Source organism: Manacus candei, unplaced genomic scaffold (assembly GCF_025592945.1).
Source record: "Manacus candei isolate 608988 ecotype Guabito, Panama unplaced genomic scaffold, ASM2559294v1 h1tg000050l, whole genome shotgun sequence".
Classification (NCBI taxonomy): Eukaryota; Metazoa; Chordata; class Aves; order Passeriformes; family Pipridae; genus Manacus; species Manacus candei.
The window spans coordinates 37,147,186-37,170,470 of NW_026138098.1; the positions used below are offsets into that span (position 1 = coordinate 37,147,186).

At 49.5% G+C, this 23,285-nt stretch overlaps 1 protein-coding gene across 2 annotated transcripts; it reads left to right on the forward strand.

Moving 5' to 3' along the window:
- Positions 1–22,577, forward strand: TUBGCP2 (tubulin gamma complex associated protein 2). 2 transcript variants are annotated; one of them, XM_051799617.1, is made up of 18 exons: positions 1–36; positions 1,116–1,279; positions 2,198–2,326; positions 2,615–2,791; positions 5,178–5,337; positions 6,295–6,502; positions 7,521–7,720; positions 8,672–8,861; positions 9,385–9,530; positions 10,145–10,325; positions 11,273–11,453; positions 11,636–11,808; positions 13,513–13,641; positions 14,113–14,233; positions 15,685–15,828; positions 16,369–16,497; positions 17,215–17,378; positions 22,263–22,577. In XM_051799617.1, exons 2-18 carry the CDS (start codon positions 1,130–1,132, stop codon positions 22,366–22,368), a joined length of 2,688 nt encoding a protein of 895 aa, XP_051655577.1. In that variant the 5' UTR covers positions 1–36; positions 1,116–1,129; the 3' UTR covers positions 22,369–22,577. The 2 variants fall into 2 exon arrangements, with proteins under 2 accessions (XP_051655577.1, XP_051655578.1); XM_051799618.1 differs by lacking the exon at positions 1–36 and adding an exon at positions 454–637.
- Positions 22,578–23,285: the final 708 nt, after the last annotated feature.

A 23,285-nucleotide genomic window follows, 5' to 3' on the forward strand; every position in this document is an offset into this window, starting at 1 on the left:
TCCCGGCGCCCGCGGCGGCACTTCCGGGCGGGACAGGTAGGGACGGGACGGGGACAGCATAGCATAGCATAGGAGAGGATATGGGGCGGGACGGGACGGGACAGAGCGGGACGGGATGGGATGGGATGGGATGGAGCGGGACGGGACGGGACAGAGCGGGACGGGACGGGACAGAGCGGGACGGAATGGGATATGGGAGAGATGTGATATGGGACGGGACGGGATGAAGCGGGACAGAATGGGGTATGGAGCGGGGCGGGACGGGATGGAGATGGACGGGGGAGGATGGAGAGGAACGGGACGGGATATGGGAGAGATGGGGTATGGGGCGGGACGGGACGGGTTGGAGAGGAACGGGTCGGGATGGAGCGGGACGGAATGGGATATGGAGCGGGCCGGACCGGGATGGAGGGGGACGGGATAGGAAGGAGCGGGCCGAGATGGAGCGGGCTGGGGCTGAGGCGCTGCCCGGGGGCCGCTCCGGGCGATCCGCCGTGGGATGCAGCGGGACCCGCCCGGCGCGATCCCGCTCCCAGCGCCGCACCCGCAGCCATTCCAGCCTAAACAATACCCTGAGCTTGGCAAACCAAGAGTGTGTCCGTGTGCCTGATCCATGGATCTGCACTGTGTCTGCCTGGTACAATCTGTGCAGGGTGTTGCATTAAACTCCTTGGTTGTTGTCACGATGCCTCACTCAGACTCTCATTTAAGTAACTCTGCAGAATTCAATGCTTGGTCGTAATAAAGTGGGCAGTGGAATATAAAGATGCTAAATGGGGGAAAAACTGCTTCTGAGTGAGTTCAGGAGCAGCAGCGTGGCTGTGCTGCTGAAAGCAGCAGTGCCAGCTGTCAGGACACAAACGGGGCTTCCCACCTCCACTCAGGGACTTTCCTTTGCAGGTGGAAAATCCTTCTACTGGCCCACCCCTGTTTGAGGTGGAGTTTGTGCCAATGTAGCTAAATCAGGCCCCACAAGGTTTTATCTGCTTCCTCTGGGCGCATTCCCTTATCCCAGCCGAACATCTCCGTGCTGGAAGCGTCATGTGCGCCAGGCGTGTCTTCATTCAGCTTGTACAACGAAAGGACAACTCCCTGCTTTTCCCTGTGTCCCGCAGGCCGAGGAGGGAGCATGAACGAGTTCAGGATCCACCACGATGTGAACGAGCTGCTGAGCCTGCTGCGGGTGCACGGCGGGGAGGGCGCCGAGGTCTACATCGACCTGCTGCAGAAGAACCGCACGCCCTACGTCACCACCACCGTGTCGGCCCACAGCGCCAAGGTCAGCACCCCCTCCCAGCTCTTCCTGGGCATCACGGGGCATCCAGCAGGAAAAGAAACCCCCCCCAGGGTGATCTCCTCTGGAATCGCAGTTACGGGTGTGCAGCGGGAAGACTGTCGGGAATATGTTTGATATCATTATTGATGATCTGGATGAGGGGGTCGAGTCCACCATCAGCAGATTTGCAGATGTCACCAAGCTGGGGGGGAGTGTCGATCTGCTGGAGGGCAGGAGGGCTCTGCAGAGGGACCTGGACAGGCTGGATCCATGGGCTGATTCCAAGGGGATGAGGTTCAACCAGGCCAAGGGCCGGGTCCTGCACTTTGGCCACAACAATGCCCGGCAGCCCCACGGGCTGGGACAGAGTGGCTGGAGAGAAAGGGACCTGGGGGGGCTGGTGACAGCAGCTGAACATGAGCCAGAGTGTGCCCAGGTGGCCAATGGATCCTGGCCTGGCTCAGGAACAGTGTGGCAGCAGGACCAGGGCAGTGATTCTGCCCCTGGACTGGGCACTGGTGAGGCCACCCCTGGAGTGCTGTGTCCAGCTCTGGCCCCTCAGCTCAGGAAGGACATGGAGGGGCTGGACAGTGTCCAAAGAAGGGCAGTGAGGCTGGTGAAGGGTCTGGAGCACAAGTGCTGTGAGGAGAGGCTGAGGGAGCTGGGGGCACTCAGCGTGGAGAGGAGGAGGCTCAGGGGAGACCTCCTCACTCTCTACAACTCCCTCATGACCAGGCACACTTTTATGGCCATAATACTGCTTTTTATTATTGCTTTTAAAAGCCATCCACCGGTCAAGCTTTAAATGCTAGAAAATTGCTAACTCTGTCTGAAAGTTCATATCTATGTAGCCTGAGCTGCATGTTTGCTGTAATTCAATTTAATTTTAGTTGTAATTGATAGTAATGTGGTGTTTTACAGGTAAAAATAGCAGAGTTTACTCGAACTCCTGAAGATTTTTTAAAGAAATATGATGAGCTGAAGTCTAAAAACACAAGGCATCTGGATTCTTTAGTTTATCTGCTGTCAAAACTCACTGAAGACAAAGAGGTTGGTGTTCCCTTTAGAAATGGGTGTTGAACAGTAGCAGCAATGCAATGATTTTGAGCACAGCTGATGGTGAAATCCATAAAAATCAACAAATAACCAGTTGTAGCATTTACTGAGTTATTAAAGCACTACTGAGAATTACACTCATCTTGATATAATCCGTGGAAAACTGGGACAGAGAGATCTGTGGTCGGATTCAGCACAACAAGCTTATGGTCATATGGCTTTTGCCTTAGTGTGTGCTGTCCAGCACTCACAAAATCTTTTCTCTGTTTTGTGTACGTACAGACACTCCACTATCTGCAACAAAATGCTAAAGAAAGGGCAGAAATCGCAGCAAATGCAGCAACCAGCAGCACCACGAATTTTTCCATCCCCTCCTCTACTTCCAAGATCTCCCTGCAGGAGCTCGAGGAGCTGAGGAAGCAGCTGGGCAGTGTCACAGCCAGCTCCAGTGCACAGCAGGTACAGAGCTCTTCCCAAGCTTTGGGCACAAAATCTTCCTTTTTATTAGTCAGATCAGATTAATTCTTAATAAAAAGTAGCCTTCTTCTATTTCAGTCAGTTAAGGTCAAGTTCTTAAAGGTTAAATTCATAGTTAAACTCTTCCCTGGGAGGGTGGGGAGGCCCTGGCACAGGTTACCCAGAGAAGCTGTGGCTGCCCCTGGATCCCTGGAAGTGTCCAAGGCCAGGTTGGACAGGGCTTGGAGCAACCTGGGCTAGTGGGAGGTGTCCCTGCCCATGGCAGGGGGTGGAACCAGGTGGTCTTGAAGGTCCCTTCCATCCCAAACCATTCTGTGATTCCAAGGTCAGTCACGTTTAGGCCTCGACAGTTCTGACTGGTTGAGGTTAATGGAATTCCCTTGTCCCATTTCAGCTTTGAGCTGTGCTGACATTCCCTTTTCTGCCCATGGCAGTGTTTGCTCAGGAGCTCAGCAGCCTTGTGGTGTGTCCCCATCCTTCCTGGGAGCTCTGGAAGTGGTGTTCTCTGGCATGTGTGGGTCCCAGCCAGAGGGATTGAAGTGGCAGTGCAAGCCAGTTGAAAACATTTGTGCCTCTCTGCTGCTGCATTCATACTTCCTTGAGACTTTAAGAGCTGAAACTGCTAAAAGGCCTTCATGGGCTCAGGGCTATTGAGTTATTAAGGGCTGGGGCAGGAGGGCATTCCTTGGAAGGAGCTCTGCTCAGCCACTGCCATGGGAAGATCTCCAGTCTGTGAGGATCACAAAGGGAGCCGGAGGACATTTACTGAGCACAGAGATGGGTTCTTTCTCTACCTCAGTGGATGTCAGTGCTTAAGATGTCAGATGCAGGTTCATCAGCATGACAGTGGCAAACTGCCACCCTGTCCCATGGGCACTGAAGTGCCACCTGGGGGCCGTGTTTCTAGTCCCTGGGAGTTTTATCCAGCCCGTGAAGGCAAGGACCTAAATTTCAGGTTGCAGAGAGAAGGTGATTCATGCCCCATGTGCTTTGTCACCTGTGCCACAAGTGCTGTGCCACCTGCCCTGGGATTACTTGGCACTGTCAGAGAGGTCATTCAGTGATTGGAGTTACTGCTTGGACCAGTTTTGGTCCAGGGATCATCAAGGTGAGAGAAGTGAGGTGTTCCCTTTCAGGCAGCTCTGTCCTTTGTAGCCAAAACTGTGTCAACTCTGCCAGTTATCAAAGTCACACTAGAGCAGGTTGAACTGCAGCAGAGGTGCCCTGCCTCTTGTCAAGAAGAGAATCACAGGATCATAAAAAATCTTGGAAAAGACCTCCAAGGCCATCAAGTCCAACCTTGGACCGAATACCACCGTGCCCACTAAACCGTGGCCCCAGGTGCCACATCTGCTCATTTTTTGAACACTTCCAGAGGTGGTGACACCACCATTTCCCTGGGGAGCCTGTTTCAATGATTAACCACTCTTTCAGTGAAGAAATTCTTCTTGATATCCAGCCTAAACCTCCCATGGCACAGCTTGAGGCTGTTTCCCCTTGTCCTATCTCTTGTTGCCTGGGAGAAGGGGTCCCTCCCAACCCAAGCTTCATATTTCTCCATATACAAGTCCTGTTTCTGTTTGGGGAGTAGAGGAAATTGGGGTCCTTCCAGCAGATCACCCACACAGGGTGTAAGTAGGAAAGTAAATGGAGCCTGTGCATATCCCATTACACACACACATTTGTGGAGTTTAAGAAATGGCCTTTGTAAGCCCTGTGTTTGTGCTCTTGGGGCTCTAAGTGTTCATGTAGGCTGTGCATCTCACAAGCCTCTCCAGCTGATAATTGGTCTTGCACTCCATTTATTTTAGTGTCAGAGACCCAGAGCTGGGGGTGGAACGTCTTTCAGTCTTTAAGAGCTCACTTCCTTCACTGACTCCTACTGAGAGTGAAAAACTCCATCATTTTCTCTGGGGGTGGATTGTCTGGATTGCATTTGGCACTGAGTTCAGAGGTTTTCAGTGCCCCTGGAATAGGATGTTTGGGCTTGCTGCTTCTGGAAGGAGTTTGCTGCTTTCCTGTAACCACTGCCTGATGGTTGTGCATGTCCCCATCCTGCTCCCCTGTGTGTGCCCTTGCACCCAGGGTGGTGAGGAGCAGTGTTGGGCAGGCATTATTTGATGTATCCCCTGGTGAAAAGGCCAAATGTATTAAAAAAATCACCTCTGCAGCACTGAGACCAATAGACTAAATGGCACTGGCAAACTAAACCCCACACTGTGCTACTGAAACAGCAGCTATTCTACTTTATGTTCTCAAGTCCATCAGTTTACAGTCAATTTCTGCTTGAAATTAAAAGTTTCTTGGCCTTCTGAATGTCTCCTGGGGGTTTGTTTCCCTTCTTTCTCCCTCCCTCTTTTCCCAACAGCCTCTTGAGCTCACACGAAAAATCCTCCGAGAAAAGCAGAACAAGAAGAATTCTGGTCAGCCCATTCCAGTGTTTCCATCCTGGGTGTATGAGAGACCTGCACTTCTTGGGGATTTCTTAATTGGCACCAGTTTAAGCACTGACACAACAGTACCCATAGGTATGTGATACACAGAGAAAACTGCACTGACTTGTAGTGGTTTGTACTCATTCAGAAGCTGTTCAGATGTTCATGCTCAAGATGAAAGCAAAACCTGGCTCCTTGCACTCTTCAGGTGAAGAGCAGGTTCAAGAAACCCCAAATATTAACCCAAACTTATTTTGTTCACAGTGTTTACCCTGTGCTGAATTCCCACTCCACGGGATCTAATCCTTTTTCTCTCAAGTCACAGCCTCCATAAAATCCAACTGTAGGAGCATCACATCTGTATTCTCAGCTGAAAATGCTGTAGCTGTGCCTGACAGGGGAGTATTCATCAATCCACAAAACTCCTAAGACTGTAACAACCTCCCTGGTAGTTGCCTTGTTTCGTGAGATAAGCTTTGCTGTAGTTGGAGCCACTGTGCTCCTTGATTTTCTGATGCACTTGATTATATATATATTATAGGACTTGGGTCCTTTATGCTTCTTACAGCTGGTTTTTAGTTGACTGCACCATTCAGAGACTCCACAGTTTGTAGCTCACCTGCAGCTTTTGCTGGGCTGGCATTTCTTTGTGTCTGTATTTGAGCTGGTTTCTTGACATTTGAGTCTTTCAGTGGAGGGGAGCTCTGGGAAGTTGTTGATGAGAATGGAACTCCTTGGTTTCAGTATAACTGAGCCCTTCAGGGTGGAAGGATCAGCAACCTGAGCTGCAGGTGATGTTCTCTTGGCCAGAGATGTGGGATGTGTAGCCCTGTCTGCTTGGGTTGCTTTGGGTATGAATGAGCAAAGGATTGGTTTCCAGGAAAGCAAGGTAGATCATCTTGGAGTTGACCCCAGCTCAGTTTTATTTCTCTACATCCTGATGTGGCTTTGTGTGATGTCCCTTTGCTCTCTTTGGGGGTGTGAAATGAGTGAATGATCAGGTTGGCACGTCCTGACTGTGTCCCTTTTCTGTCCTCTCTTTGGAAACAGGTACCTTGCCACTGGCTTCCCAGGAATCCATGATTGTGGAGGACTTGCTGTATGTTCTGATTGGTGTGGATGGGAGGTACATCACAGCACAGCCTCTCGTGGGCAGGCAGAACAGAGCCTTCTCAGTCGATCCCAACTTGGACTTGTCCATCAAGGAGCTGGTGACCAGGATTCTTCCTGTGGCAGCAAGTTACTCTGCTGTCACCAGGTACCCAAGCTGTTTTCTGTCAGAGCAGGAGGTTCTCCTTTGAGCATAAGGAATCTGTCATGCTGCAACTGTTAACTTCCAGGCTTAATTTAAACCCTTGGGGATATGAGATGAGCGACAATTTATTTGGGTGGGTTTTAGCTACATTTGCTTTTGCTGGGTTTTTCCTTTGTGCTGCCAGTTCACTTTTTCATTCACACACCTTTGTTTTTTTTCCAGACTTGACCTTGTAAATTCAGGCCAAGTGCAATTAGGTTCTGTTCAGCTATTCTGGTTTGTCTCTTCCCATGAATTTCTCCGTGTTTCCTGCTTTGTGCTCTCCTCTGGGCATCCAGGACTAGACAACCTTTGTGTGATTCTGAGCAGGAGAACCTGCTGTTCTCATAGACACCTTAAGTAATTGTTGAAAGGTCTTGGCATAAGGTGCACCTCCCTAACAGCAGATGTTTGCTGTGCAGTTTCTACATTTGCTTCAGAGTCCCTAAAAGATCAGCAAAGAAAAAAGAAGCATTTTTAGGATGTGATTCATCCAACCTCTTCTACACATCTCCTTCCAGATGATGTGACTTGTGTTCAGAGGCATCTGTCTCTCTCCACTAACATGTCTGGAGCCATCTAAATCTGGTCAGATGAATCCCTGCTGTGCCATGTGGTGTCAGAATCCAGCACCAGTGCTTTCCCCACGCATTCCTGCCTCTTGAGATCTTTTCCTGGCCTCTGATCTGTTGCTTATGCAAAGACAATCACCTTGAAAATCCTGCCTCTTTCTTTCTACACAGTGGTTTTGCAAATGATTTTAGTTCCCCTGCAATTGGAGAAGAAACATCTTCCCACAGCTTTCCCTACTAGGAAGTGTACTAATGTATTCCCCATTCTTACCAGGAAATAGAGGGACTCAAGCTGAAGACCAGTGTGTTTTCCAGCACACTTGTGTTCTTGTACAGTGTCCTGAAGGTAAAATCCCTGAAAATGGTAGAAGTTACCTTGCCTGAAAGAGTTTCTGTTTTGATTTTTACAGGTTTATAGAGGAGAAGTCTTCCTTTGAGTATGGACAGGTGAATCATGCTCTGGCTGCTGCCATGAGGACTCTAATCAAGGAATACATGATCCTAATTACCCAGCTGGAACACCTTCAGAGACAGGGACTTCTGTCGCTGCAGAAACTGTGGTTTTATATCCAGCCCACAATGAGGACCCTGGAGATTCTGGCTTCACTTGGTAAACTCCCAAAATACAGTCATTACTTTTTGACAGCTTCTGAGAACTGTGCAGAGCAGCACCACAGGCAGGGCATATCTCATTTTAATTTTCTGGTTTATTAAAGGGGAAAGCCAAGGGGAATTGTACTTGTCAGGGCACTGCTCTGTTCTTGGAGAGCTCTAGGGCCCAACCTGCCCTTTGGAGCTGTCAAGAGGCATGTCCATGTCCTTTACCTTCACAGCCCATGCCCTTCCCATCAGCTGTATCCACCACTGCTGTCTCTGCTCAGCTTCTTTCCAAACCCCTCTCCAGCTGTGTGTGGGTGTATAACCACACACTGGTTCCACCAGAAGTGATCCTGAAGTTCCCAGTCCAGCCCCTTGCTTACAGCTGCAGCAGGTTGCTCAGGGCCACGTCCAGGCCAGCCTGGACAATCCCCCGCCACTCTGGGCCCTTTCCCATGACATCACCACCCTCTTTGTGAACATTTCTTTCTGTTTCTCCAACTGGAATTGCCCTTCTTGCACCCTTTGCCCTTTTGGTATTGTCCAGTCCTGGACTGTGCCATTGCATGATGTTGTTGGTCACAGATGTGAGAATACTTGTGCATTACTCAGCTCAGAGAATTTATCTGGACCTAAATATTTGTTCAGGTTTCCCTAATAACCTCCCTAAATCCTGGTGTTTGAGCCATATGCATGGCAGTCTTGTAGCCAAGGCTTTTAAGATTAGAGGGGTTTGGGGTCACTGGAGTGTGTGTTTCTTCCATCCCCACCTGGAAAGTGGATCTCTACCCATGGTCCCCTCACAGCATAAGAGGTTTTTGGACTCTAAGCCACAGTGTATCTTGTGTCTGCCTGAGTTCAGTTCTCCTGCCCTGGAGGGTGTTTTAGTCTGGGGACCATTTGGGGTTTTTTTTCAAGACATTTCAGTATGTAAGTGCCTTATATCTACATTTTTAAATTCCAGCTACTTCCGTGGATAAGGGTGAGTGTATGGGAGGATCCACCCTGAGCCTACTCCATGACAAGACTTTCAATTACACAGGGGACAGCCAGGCCCAGGAGCTGTGCCTGTATTTAACCAAGGCAGCCAGTGTGCCTTATTTTGAAATCCTGGAGAAGTGGATATATCGAGGCATCATCAATGATCCCTACAGGTAAAGAACAGTTAAGGGATGAAAACAAAATGCAACAGCTAAGAAACACTGATCTTCTCTGTCGAATCTGCATAGCCTGGGGGCCTGGAACAACACTCTCTGAAGTTTTTTTGGCTTTTGTAGAATCACTTGAAGCATTTCTCTGTGTTTAATAGTTTATGCTGCATTTCAGAATCCAGAGCGGGGGCAGAGCTCAGGTTAAAATAGCTGAAATAATGCCTTAAATTAATGCCTGAATTAATTAAGGCAGACAAAGGCAGCTTCCTCTGCACTGACAACCAGACAGTGTTTAAATGTGGTTTGTGAACCCTATAAAATTCTGCTTCTGTTGTAATTGATTGCAGATTAGCAGAGACACTGCCTAATGCTTCTCTTGCTTGAAATACAGACTGATTTCAGCTCTTGACTGGCATGTGTTCTCATGAGACCTTGTTGCTGATAGCCCATATTGCCAGTTTACAGGGGAAAAAAAGTAATCCTCATTCTACCACTTCCTGCTTCTAAACTTCTGCTTTCTGTTCAGTGAGTTCATGGTGGAGGAACATGAGCTGCAGAAGGAGAAGATTCAGGAGGACTATAATGACAAGTATTGGGATCAAAGATACACTGTTGTTCAGCAGCAGATTCCCTCATTCCTGCAGAAAATGGCTGACAAAATCCTGAGCACGGGTAGGTGCAGGTGCACTTGTGATGTGAGAGGAACCTGGAGACATGCCTTTGTGTGAAGGTGACAGAAACATTGTCGGGCCTTGCCAGTTTATGGCATTGCCCTCTGAATTTGGAGGAATAGAAGGGTCAGATTTAAAAAGAACACCAAATCCTGTAAATGAAACAAGGCATGGGAAGGAGTCCAGCAGCAAGGGGAGCTGTCTGTCTCACTGCTGTTTTGTGGGGAGGGTTTTCCAACTGGATGGAACTGGGCAGCTGAGGTTTGGCCACCTGAGTGCTAATTTTGGGGGTTAAATGAAACAAGCAACCTGGTGGCCACCATTGTCCGTAAGTACAAACCCCTCTGAAGAACAGCACCTCATCTGCAAAGTTTCAGGCCATCTGCAGAGATGTTTTGTTGCCACTGGGAAACAAACCCATTCCTCAGTCTCCTTAAATGTGGTACCAGGTGCCTAGTTTAAAATTCTGCGTCATCTTTTGAAAGGTGTGTAAATCCTTCCCAGTAGAACTGGGTGTAAACATTTTGCACCATGTCTTGAAGGTGATGGTGTGGGAGTGTCCCTGTTGGCTGCACAGTGGGGATAAATATGGGTCATTCTTGCTTTTCTTTTTAGGGAAATATTTAAATGTTGTGAGGGAGTGTGGGCGAGATGTTACCTGCCCTGTGGCCAAGGAGGTCATCTATACTTTGAAAGAGAGAGCCTATGTGGAACAAATAGAAAAAGCATATAACTATGCTAGCAAAGTTCTCCTGGACTTCCTGATGGAGGAGAAAGAGCTGGTGGCTCACCTAAGGTTTGATTTATCTTATTAAATGCATGATAAATAGATTGCTTCTTATAGGGGACACTTTGTAGTTACCTTCTTCCCTTGGGATATTATCAGTTTGTTCTCTCTACTTCTGTTAGAAAGTTTGACCTAAAAAATAAGATTGGGTTTTTTTACCTGAAGAGAGGAAAAAAGAGAAGGCTAAAATCATGGGAATGTTGAGTGGAGAGGATGTCTGGGGGTCTCTGGTCCAAATTCCTTGGAAGGCTGCTGTCAAAACTAGGTCAGGGCTTTGTCTAGCCCAGTTAGATCAGGAGTCTGCACCCACATTGTGTTAAGGCTGTGAGGGTCCTATTTTTGCTCCAAAGCCTGCAGTTATCATGTGTGATCTCTGGCCAGGCTCTGGGTTAATCCTCAGACTCACCTCAGAGCTATCTCCAAGTTCCAGGCCCAGTGCAGTTAACCCTCTCTGGTGCCATGTGAAAATTCAAAGTTTATGCATCCTATTATAACAATATTCTGCTGGACTTAAAAAAAAAAAATCTGCACAGATACTTGTTCACTGAGAGGAGTTCAAGATTCTGCTCTGAACTGGTTGCTGCCCCTCTGCAGGGTGTGCACACCGTGGAGATTTGGGATTTGTTCAGGATAGCAGGAGCCTGTGCCCAGCAATGTGTTGCATACATAGGGGTTTTTTCTGAGGAGCATTTTTCGAGGTAGAAAAAGAACAGCAGCAGCCCTGATCTGACTGCACAAAAGTGTTCTGACTGAGGGGGAAGGGAGGGGGAGACATCCATAAAAGACTAGTCTTCAAACTGGTTATTTATGGCTGTGTGTTCTCTAGGAAGAGGAACATTCTGTGATCCAACCCGGCGGCCTGGTTGAATCGATTGCTTTTGTTCCTTTGGGTTTGATATGGATTAACCTGGGCTTTAAAAAAAAATAATCAATTGTCCCTTCATTTTCTTGAGCAGATCTATAAAGCACTATTTCCTGATGGATCAAGGGGACTTTTTTGTTCACTTCATGGACCTCACAGAAGAGGAGCTTAAGAAGCCCGTAGACGACATCATAACTACGAGGCTGGAGGCCCTGCTGGAATTAGCCCTGAGGATGAGCACAGCCAACACAGACCCTTTCAAGGATGATTTAAAGGTAAGAATGGATGGAAGCAGAATTTAGCAAGAAGGCCTGCCGTGATTTGGGAAGATCTGTGTGCCTGTGAGAACCTGCTGCCTCCCAGGTTGGTGTGGTGACTGGGGTGTCACTCTGTACGTGCTGCACGGTAGTTGTGAATAACCTGTGGGTTCATTTTTTTTCCTGCTCTTCCTTCATAGATTGAGTTGATGCCCCATGACCTCATCACGCAGCTCTTGAGAGTGCTGGCCATAGAAACCAAGCAGGAGAAGGCCATCATCAGTGCAGACCCCACAGAGCTCACCCTCAGCGGCCTGGAAGCATTTTCCTTTGACTACATTGTTAAGTGGCCTCTGTCCCTTATCATAAACAGGTAAGGTGACAATCCATTGAAGGAAAAGAAGGCATGGAGTTGAAGCACGTTTTCACATGGCAGTTGCTGGAAATCCTGTCTATTTAAAGTGGTGTTACAAGTTGCTGATGAGTAAGGAATGCTTTGGGGTTGCTGAGCCCTGCTTCTCTCATTTGTATACTGTGCATAATGGGTTGTCTCTTCAGTAGAGCCCCGTGTCTGAGGCGTGCTTGGGAAGTCAGATCTTCATTTGAAGTGGTGGGAAGACATAGATCAGAGAATCATGGAATAGTTTGAGTTGGAAGAGATCCTAAAGCTCATCATGTTCCACCCCCTGCCATGGGCAGGGACACCTTCCTCTACCCCAGGTTGCTCCAATCCCCATCCAATGTGGCCTTAGACACTTCCAGGGCAACCTGTGCCAGGGCCTCCCCACCCTCACAGGGAACAATTTCTTCCCAATATCCCATCCAAACCTCCTCTCTTTCATTTTGAAACCATTCCCTCTTGTCCTGGCACTCCAGGCCCTTGTAAAAAGTCTCTCTCCATGTTTCCTGCAGGTTCCCTTCAGGCCCTGGAAAGCCACAATTAGGTCACCCCAAAGCTTCTCTTCTCCAGGCTGAACAAATCCCAGTTCTCTTAGGGATGCTTTCCCAGCCTGGTCCTTGGTTTCACCTGTGACTGGTCACCCAGATTTCACGTGCCCTTGGCTTTCTGAAGTATCTTCCATGAGAATATGAACTCTCACAAGGGGCTTTCCATGCAAGAATCAAACATTCCTCAAACCTGGAGAGCAGAAGAAAAATGCACTTTCTGGTATCCCTTGGTTGCAAACTGGAGGGGTACAGGCTGCTGGTAGGGCATTGATGGCAAACTATTTTGCATTTAATGGAGTTGTGAGGGAATGGTTCATTTTTCCACAGGGATATGCCTCTTGTTTGCCTGGAGAAACCCTGGCAGACCCATTGCTGTGGGACAAGCAGCGTTGCATGAACAGGGTGAGGTGACAGATGTCGAATTGCTAAATGCCAACAATTAATTGGTCCCTTAATTTCCCCTCTGAAAATTCAGCGGGATCGCTTTTTCCAGCGACATGATGCTTTGGGAATTGCATCTCTTTCTTTCCAGTGGAGTGTGTTAGCTCTGATGGGAGCTGTGGAAGTGAAAATAGGATCTGGTGAGGTTTCCTGAACTGTACTGACTGGAGCTGTGCAGACACCTACGCTCAAGTGTCTGAGCACAGACCCGAATCCAGTCCCTGGAGCTATAAATAAGCAGCCCCATCTGCTTGTGACAGTGCATTGCTGCTGGGGTAATGCTGCCTGTAGCTTGGTTACCGCTTTTTCTCCCTTTCTGTGGAAAATCCTGGTGAATTATTGGGTGATCACAGCAGCCTTAGCACAGTGGGTCCAAGACCACGGGCTTTCAGCCCTCACTACCCCCCCGTGAGTGACCTCTGTGCGTGGAGCTCGAGGGGGCTGAAGGAGGCTGGTGATGTACCCACTGGCAGGAAATACGGAGGAGGGACTCCTTGGAGAGAAATTCTTTGGGATGGTTACAAGTGTGGTTCTTTTTCCCTTTGGTTCAGATTGTTTCAGTGCGATTTGTGTGCGTCTGAAGGCGTGAGGAACATATTGTGTAGAGTCTCTTTACCTTTGAGCAGCCTCAGCCTTCACAGCTTAGTCTGTCAATCAAGAACTGGATGGGTTTCTCCTTTCTTTCCAGGAAAGCACTGACAAGGTACCAGATGCTTTTCAGACACATGTTCTATTGCAAACATGTGGAAAGGCAGTTGTGCAACGTGTGGATCAGCAATAAGACAGCCAAGCAATTCTCCCTGCATTCAGCTAAGTGGTATGGCCTTCTTCTTTTTTTTTCAGCTGGGTCAGTTTTGGGTTTCCTTCTTGCTGTTTAGGTACATCATGACGTGGCTCACATAATATTGACATGAAAAAGATCCTTACAAGTGTTTTACAGGCTGGGAGAGCTCAAATTATAACATTTTAGGTTTCACTCAATAGTTACACTAGTAAAATTGCTTTAATATGTAATATTAAAATTTTATTTGAATGTAGGCAAATATTCAAAGTCATTGTCCATTCTACAACAGGTTCAAAACTCTGACTCTGGTAACTGAGGGAAAACCATTGGGATACGTGGAAAATAATCAGAGATGGTTTGCATTGGCTTTATAATCCCTCTCACACTGCAGCAGGGAATTTGCTAGGACAGAAATATTTAGCTCTGCTTCGCTGTGCAAGCCTGGTGATAGTTCTTGGTGGCATTTGCTAGCTCTGAGCTGTGTGGGTGTGATTTCTCCCCTAGGTTTGCTGGTGCTTTCACACTGCGGCAGCGGATGCTGAATTTTGTGCAGAATATCCAGTATTACATGATGTTTGAAGTGATGGAGCCAACATGGCACATTCTTGAGAAGAACCTGAAGTTGGTGAGTGTGGGTGCTGGAGGGAAGTTGGAATGGAGGTCTTAGCAATTTTAATATAGAGAAAAAAATACCTGATCTCAGTTACTGCAGGAGTCTGTTGGTTTTGTTGGAGGCACTCGTAGTGCTGCTGTTCTGCATCACCTTTCTGCTTCATCAGTCATATACCCCTTCCCTGTGCTGCATCCTCCTGTCTGCCCAGCTCACACCCTGCACCCTCTTATGTAAGGGCTGTTCTGCTGAACATCCCCATACACAGAAGAAAGAGAACTGTGGAAAAGGAAGAAGGATGCAGAGTGCAAAGATCATAAACCAGTCCAAACATCTCCAGCTGATTCCTTGGCTGACTTACAGTGCTCTTAAAAATGGAGTCTGCTTTCTCTTCCATGCAGCTGCCAAGAACTGGGATGTTAGGACTGTCCAGTATTAAACAGGGCCTTCCTGATTCAGGTGGCTGTTCCACATGTCTGTTCCCACTGCAGGTGGGCAAGGCTGGAGCACTTCTCCACTGCAGTGTGATCTGGGAGAGGCTCAGCTCACTTCCCTGTTGAGCTGAGCTCACTTATGCCTCTTGAGAGGGGGTCTGGGCAAGGCATCATTTGGGTTCCTTTCACAGAGATGTGATGTCCTGAGCTGTGGGATTTTCCAGGTGTGTTACAGAATATTTCAGGTTCACTGCTCCGAGTAACTTCCCCAGAAGTTCATTAACAAAAAACTGCAAGAATCAGGTTTTATCTCATGAGGGACATGCAAGATGCCTTTATTGTATCTTGGAGAAGAACACATTCCCAGCTCATGTCCCACCTGCCTGTCTGAAACCAGGAATGAGAAGTTGTTCTGAGCTTCAGGGCATCCCGTAATTGTACAGAGTGAGAGGGGGGTTTTAATCTATCATTTAAAACTCAGGCCTGAAACAGCCCATTGAAGTAGCAGAGCTGGACAAAAATCTTACAGAATCCTTGCAGCACTGCATGTCCCAGTTCCTTATTGGCTCCTGAAGCACATTTCTGAATAACCTGTATGTTTTAAGCCTTATATGTTTATTGACATTTAAGGTTCTTTGATTTGTTTTTCTCTTTTCCACTTATTTTCCCTGAGATTGTGAAGGTGGGAGTGGGCATGACAGGCACATTTAAAAGCAAAGGAAGTGCATGTTCATAAAGCAGATAACTCCGTCCTTTCCAGTGATTTCTGATTCCAGAAATCACCTTTTGGGTGATTAAGGAAAGCATAATTTGGTTGAGGAGGTGATGTGACAAATCAAAGGTTAAAAGCCTTTGAAGGCAGTAATGCAGATTCAGTCTCCATCTCAGGATGTTTCTGGAAGGTACATGAGGAGTTTCTCACCAGCATGGCTGAGAGATCCCTGTCAGGGCAGGGTGCTGGGGTACAGCTCTGGGAGAGTGCAGCACATGAGCCCTGGTTTGGTTTGTCACTGCTGTCCTGTCCTGTCACAGGCATCCAACATCGACGATGTCCTGAGCCACCACACGAGCTTCCTGGACAACTGCCTGAAGGACTGCATGCTGACCAACCCAGAGCTGCTCAAGATCTTCTCCAAGCTGATGTCTGTCTGTGTCATGTTCACAAACTGCATGCAGGTGTGTACAGCCCTGCCAGCTGCTCTGGGTGCCAGCCAGCTGGGACAGTCCCTTTTGCCAGCCCCTCCTGTGCTCAGTGCCCGTGGACGAGCCTCAGTTCCCTCTGTCAGCAGGCTTTAGAGCCTGATGGATCACACCCTCTCCCGAGTGGTTTCTGTGGCCTCTTGCTCCACAAAATTCCCTGTGCTCTCCTTTTTCCATGTTGAGATCATGTGAGTGGAATTCCCTCTCTCCAGCCAGTCCTGCAGCAGAATGTGGGGTGTAAGCTGTAGGGCTCTGCAGAGGCATTCTTTTGAGGGTCAGGTGGTTGGACTGATGGAGACTGGGCACATTCTGGCCAGCACCAGGGAGCCCATGGCTTTAAAAATGCCCACCTTCCTCTGGGTTTAGGGAGATCCGTGTGTCACATCATGAACTGAGCCTCAGAGCTGGCTTTCCTGGGAGTCCAGCGGCCGCAGGGCGAGCAGAGCTGAGCCTCCTGCTTTGCCACGGTGGAAAGAAGGGGCTGTAACCATTTCCCCACCCCTGTGCCCTTGCCAGAGGTTCACCCAGAGCATGAAGCTGGACAGTGAGCTGGAGAGGCTCACCCTGGAGCACGGCACCATGCTGGGCCCCCCCACGGAGGAGGAGCGCGCCGAGGAGGCTGCCAAGAAGAAGCTGACCAACAAGGTGGGACACGGGGAGGGGTGGCTGGGCCCTTCCCTCTGCCTGGGGGCAGGCTGGTCAGGACAGTGCCCCAGCTCCTGCAGACAGACCCTCCTAGTTCCCAGAGCACTCCAAAAGCACAGTCTCTGTGGAGCTGTGGGCGGTGCTGGAGCACTGGTGGTGGTCTCAAAGTCTGCTTTGAAGGCCCTGTCTCCCACAGCAGTCCCTGCTCTGGTTTTTAGGTTCTTAGTTGTATTTTCACTGTGCAGTGGGTACCCCCAGAGAGGCTTTCTGCAGCACCAGAGCTCTCTGATTTCCAGAGCTCTGCTGGGGTGTGAGGTGGGCTCTTTGCAGCCCATTGCCTTCATACCTGGGATATTTGTCTTGTCCATGTTTCTGTCCCTGGATGCAGAGGATGTGCTTGGTGTGCTCTGCAGCCTGTCTTGGGCAGCACACACTTTCTGCTTAATGTCTTTTCCTCCTGCTTGAAAATAAACAGTGGCAGCATATATTTGTGGATAACTCTACTGGGTCTGTTTGTGGATAACTCTACTGGGATCTGCTCCAGGGTTCTCCCAGGCTGGGCACAGCAAGGATTTTAACTACTAAGAACTCTGCAACTGTCTTGGAAGTGTCATGGCAGTAATTCTGAGCAGGTTAGGAAAAGGAGGGAATAATTGTATCTCCTTGGCAAGGGCAGATCAGCAAACACATGGGGCCACTCTGCCTTTGTCTCTGCAGCTTTTAGCAGAGCATGCTGACAACCTCCACCTCACATCTGGCTTTGAAGCCACCATCAACAAGTTTGACAGCAATTTCTCCACACACCTGCTGGACCTGCTGGACAAACTGAGCGTTTACAGCACCAATGACTGTGAGCACAGCATGCTCAACATCATCTACAGGTGAGCCAGTCCTTTTCTGTCTGTTACTTCCCTTCCTGTGGGGCCCAAATTCAGCTCAGGAATTGCTGATTATAACTGCGCATCAATGAAAACACTGGAAGCACAAGAAATATATATATCTGGGAGCTCTGAGCAACCTGGTCTAGTGGAAGGTGTCCCTGCCCCTGGCAGAGGGTTGGAAACAGATGAGCTTTAAGGTCCCTTCCAACCCAGTCCATTCTATCATACAGTGCTTTGAATTTCAACCTAAAGCTTGAAAAAAAAAAACAACCCAAAACACATTCCTTTGAATTATGTGAAATTTGTTTATTAATATTGTAAATGTAGTGTAAGTTTTCCTGGGGATTGTCTCAGTCTGGAGACAGTGGATACTCTGATTCCTGAATGCAGCATAAGTATCCTGTGATGAGGAAGCTGTGCAGGGGTTTGGTCATAAAGTGGCTGTTTTAAGTTCACATACTGCATTTCTTTCAATAAGCAGCCTCTTGGAAATCAGAATTCCTCTGGAAATACCTAAAAGTCAGGTACACAAGATATGAGAGAGAGAGAGAGGAGATGGGGGTTTTGCTGCTGGGTTTATAACCTGCATGTTTTCAATAAAATTACCATGGAAGTTCTGTTCACTGCCCATCTTTTATGGCTGGCTGATAACCCTCACACCTCTGCTGAGATGTGCTACCCCTGAAAGCAGAGAGAGAAAAGGTTTCAGCAGTGTTTTTTTCAGGAGGTTGTTTGTCCCCTCCTCATGCCTTTGTCCTTTTCTAACAGCATCTGGCAGGGCTGTCAAGGGATCCTGGTACTGACCTTTGCAAACACTGTTTGGTGAAGTGTTCCCATGGGAAACTGCTCTTCCAGTTGTCCTTTTCTTCTGAGAACTTCTTGTGCAGCCAACTCCCACACACTCACACAGCCCCTGGCCTCCTGCTCGAGCTGAGAGGTGTTGCCATGGCTGAGGCCAAGGCTGAGCACTAGACCCTGTCATCACTGTTACCTTGGTGCTTCCAGGAGCAGAGTCCAGCCCCCCAGCTCCCACAGCACTGCAGAGAATGTCTTGGCTTCTTCCTTGTAGGACTGTATTCCTTATTTAAGGATACTCACAGGCATCTGAAAGGAAATGCAGTGCCACAGGGCTGCTTGGTGCTCTGAGCTCTCCCACTTCCACCCCCCTGTCAGGGTAGGAGCTTCCCAGCTCCAGAGCTGCCCCTGTGGGTGGATGCTGAGTCCCTGAAATGGGAACTTAGGGTTTCTCCACAGCCCTAAAAACTCTGCTTCACTCTGTCTCTGAAGTGACCAGAGTCAGAGGTCTCATCCTCATCTTGGAAATTGTTCAAAGACTTCCAAGATTTTCAAGACCTGTTTTTTGTGGCTGTGAGTGCAGGCCCCAGCTGCAGAAGTGATTGCTGTTCCTTTCAGTTCTAGCCAGGACAGCCAAGTCTCTTCAAATCCTTTTGGGAGGTGCAGGTGCAGCTTATCAAGGCTTTTCCAGCATTTTATATCATCCCTCATCTGCCTGGGCATCCTTGTTCATCATCATCATCAGGCTGTTGTAGGTCACAGGCAGGATCCATCTGTAGGAAAGGGCTGAAGGGATTAAGCTCTCACTCTTCCCTGGCTGCCATCACTCCTGGGTGTCACAGGACCATCCAGAGTCGGGCTGGATTCAGGGGTGGGGACCACAAGCAGTTGAGTCATCCAGGCAAGAACATTTCCTCCTCCTCAGTGCTCCAGCTCTGCCTCCTTCTTCATCCAGCACTTGCATTTTCATCATTTCCAGAACAAGTTCTGACAGACAGGCTCGTTCGTGGTGCTCCATCCAGATCTTGATGGCAACTCCCTCCATGATCCAGCTGCTCAGGGTGCACAGGGCATGGCCAGCACAGTGCTGAAGACCAAATGACCTGCCCTAGTCACAAAAGAGCCTTGTGTCAGCCTCACACACCTGCCAGAGGGGTGGGACAGGCTGGTGCTGCACTGTGGAGCCTGGCTCTGTGCCCTGGCTGGGGACTGTCCCCCACCTTTGTGTCTCACAGCCCACACTCAGGTGGCTCACGGGTGACTCCTGAGCTGGGGAACCTCTGGAGCCAGTTCTTCCAAATATGGAGAGGTTGGGTTTTGCAAGCAGTACTTCCTACTTCAGGGAAAAGGAGAAGTGTGGTGGTTCAGGGGGTTCTGAGGAAACCAAGTGCTGTTACCAAGTGGGTTACATTGAGATCTAAGCCGCATCCAGTGGCTCAGAAGAAGGTCTGAGTCCTTTGCCCCCATTATTTCCATGCCCCAGTTCCATTGAGGAAACACTGAGTCTATGCCATCAGCACTGCCATCACTATCAAGTCCCCCCCCCATCCCAATTTGGACTGTCTGGAACCACTTGAGTCTTCACCAAGACGTTGGAGGCAGCTGGACCTCTCCTGACAAACATTCCTTGGTGGAAATGGTGGATGTTAACAGGCCGTGGGACATGGGACGTGTCTTCCCATCCCTGCAGGCTGCTCAGGAGTGATTTCAGGAGTGGAAGCCCCACGGTGGATGCCCAGGGGTGACATTCAGCTCTCTTTGAGCCTGTGGGGATTGTTGGCTCCAGGCCTGGGCTCTATGGCAACAGGAACCCGAGAACCAGAGCGGAGACGGTTGCCATCTGAAGTAACATATTTGACAAAGAGATGGAAGAGTTTATAAGACATACCAGTATTTTTTTATAAATTATAACCTTTTCATAGGAGTGCTTTTCGAGGGTCAGCATTTCAGGTAGATAACAGAACAGCCCTTTATTCACAACTGTGGTACTTGCTCATCATTTATTTGATCCTAGTTAATGTTTACTCAGTTTATAGTACTGAGTAACTGAGGCACAACTGTTGATTTTGTTTGTGGCCTCAAACAACAGATGATGGAGATCCAGAGGGTTTCCTTAAGAGCTCACAGGTGACTTGCAGATCTCTGGTGTGCCCAAGTCCTGCTCAGGTGCCTCAGAATCATAGAATATCCAGAGCTGGAAGGGACCCCCAAGGATTATCCAGTCCAATTCCTGGCCCTGCACAGACACCCCAACAATCCCACCCTGTCCCTGAGGGCATTGTCCAAACCCTCCTGGAGCTCTGGCAGCCTTGGGGCTGTGCCCACTGCCCTGGGGAGCCTGGTCAGTGCCAACCACCCTCTGGGGGAAGAACCTTTCCCTGAGATCCAACCTGACCCTGCCCTGGCACAGCTCCAGCTGTTCCGTGGCTCCATCAGCAGCAGTGCTGACAGAGGGTTGGCAACTGCAGGAACTCTCCAGTTACTCCTTCACATCCCAGGGGTGAAAGGGAGAAGAACTGGAGCACAGGGGGCTTTGTCAGAAGGGTTAAGTCCACATTCTTAGAAATCTTAGCATCAGTGCGGTTTTCAGACATCCTTCCTTCACCAGTTTGGAGGAAGCTGAGCTCAGAGTAAGTCACTGGGACGTGAAGTGATGCAAACCCCAGTTCCAGCTACAAAGGAAGAAACTGCAGTGCAAGCAGGTTTTGAGGCAGCACCACGCAAATTCTTAACAAATAGTTATCACAGATCATTAAAACCTGAAAACAGCTGAAAGGGAAGCCAAGAAAAATCTACAATTCACCAATAAAACAGCTTTAGAAATGGAGCAGGTCCTCAAAGCAGTGATGTAGCTGAGTCCTGACCTTATGTTTGAATCAAAACTTGGTCAGTACACTCACCTCAGTGCCAGGTTTCCCTGGTACAATTCCTGAAGGACGAAAGCAATGTAAGCTTTTCAACCAGGAGAGAGCAACAGATAAATTCCATCTGTCGAGGCTCTGTTTTCTGCAGGCACCAAAAAATGTCAAGGAACAATTTGTTGCCATTTGTGTGAGGTTGTTAAGCAACATGAAACTCAAATATTGTGCCCATTCAGTTGGTTTTGGAGCAACCTAATTTGAGAAATGGAGAGAGTAACTTTGGTGTGATTCACAGGCTTGCACTGATTCAGTGTCCCAGGGCACACGAGGGTAAGAGCTGCACGTGCCGTGCTTGGTTTGGGATCTGCCTGGGAAGGTCGCAGCAGGTGTGGGGCTGGGTGGTTCTGTGGCATCTCTTAGGATTTTAAAGGAGACAGGATTACAGTATCCCTGATGTTGCCTGTTTTGGAGAGGTGTTTACAAGTATCAGCAGCACTTGGTGTTTGTAGCGGAGAACCTTCCAACCTCTCGCTCGTCCTGGTGAATCCTGGATCTGTGTGAAGCATCCCAGTGTTAGCAAGGAGGTGGTGGAGATGGAAACCACAGCATTATGTGGTGGTTACAGGGAATAATACATGGATTTCCTGTGGGAATTAGTACCAGAGTTCAGTGGTGGTGGAGTCTGGTCTTGGTTTGGCACTGACCAGGCTCCCCGGGCAGTGGGCACGGCCCCAAGGCTGCCAGAGCTCCAGGAGGGTTTGGACAGTTCCCTCAGGGACAGGGTGGGATTGCTGGGGTGTCTGCAGGGCCAGGAGCTGGACTGGATGATCCTTGGGGGTCCCTTCCCACTCAGATATTCTGACTCTGGTGTTAAGGGGAGGTGGGAAGTGGCTGGGAAGGCGCTGAGCCCGAGGAGCCCTCACTGCACCCCTTGTCCCCAGGTGACACTGCAGCAGTGCTGGGAGGTGGAGCTGCAGCTCCAGAGAGGGGCTGGGAGCGTTTGTTCCTTCCCGATGTGTTTGGGATGTAAAGCACAGGTGACACTGAGCCTGCTGTCGAGGGACAGGCTCACCAGAGGTGTCACCAGCACCTGCAGCTCAGCACAGATGTCCCACCTCGCTCGGACCCCCCCGGCACGGGCAGGGCAGGCGGGGCCGGGGCTCGCTGCGGGGGCCCCGGGGAGGTTCCTCCACAGCGTCCCCCACCTCCGGTGTGTTCTGTCTCCCAGGTTGGACTTCAACGGGTTCTACACGGAGCGCCTGGAGCACATGTCGGCCGAGCGCAGCCAGAAGGCAGCGCCGCTGCTGCCCCGCCTGGCCGTGCCCGCCCAGTGAGCCGGGACCTCCCTCCGCATCCACTGGGGGAGCTGGAAACCAGCCGAGGGCTGTCCCGGAGACACGGGGGAACGTTCAGTCTCCTGAGATGTGTGTAGTGAAACTTGTTCTTCCGACAGGCTTTTTGTTAAGTCGTCTTTTTTTTTTTTTTACTGTGTTGTACAATGACGTGTCTGTGTGTTGTAAAATAAATTAAACAACGACAACAAAAAATCAGGGTTATTTTGTCTGTGAACAGGGTGCAAGTTTTTGTGGCTGCCCCATCCCTGGAAATGTCCAAGGCCAGGTTGGACGGGGCTTGGAGCAACCTGGGCTAGTGGAAGGTGTCCCTGCCCATGGCAGGGCTGGAATGGGATGAGTTCTGAGGGCTTTTCCAACCCGAACACTGTATGGGCTGAGCCCTCAGCAGAGGAGATTCAGGGAGCCTTAACAAGAGTCATGCAGCTCTTAACTTTGCCTGAGCCAGTTTGGGAGCAGGTGAGGTAGAGGCTGGAAGAGAAATGTCTCCCAGGGACAAGGGGTAACCAAGACACGTGCCAGGGACCAAGGGGCAAGAGTGAGAACCTGGGCACGTGTGTAAGGGCTGTGGGCACAGGGCTGAGTGCTCCTGGTGGTGACCTGCCCTTCCTCACTCCTTCACAAGGACCTTTGGAGTTCATTGGAGGGAAGAGCCAGGTTGTCTGTGCTCCATGACCTAAAGCTGGACCTCCAGGGAGAGTGGAGACCACTAGCGAGCACCGAGTCTCAGCAGAAGTCATGGATAGTTATGAAAAGCTCATTTTTGAAACCAGTGCCCCATGGAACTCCCTGATGCCACGTGGACCCTCCCCAATGTGCCACAGACCCTCCTCATACCCCGTGAATCCTCCCCGGTGCACCGTGGGTCCTTTCCAGTTCTCCACGGACCTCCACGATGT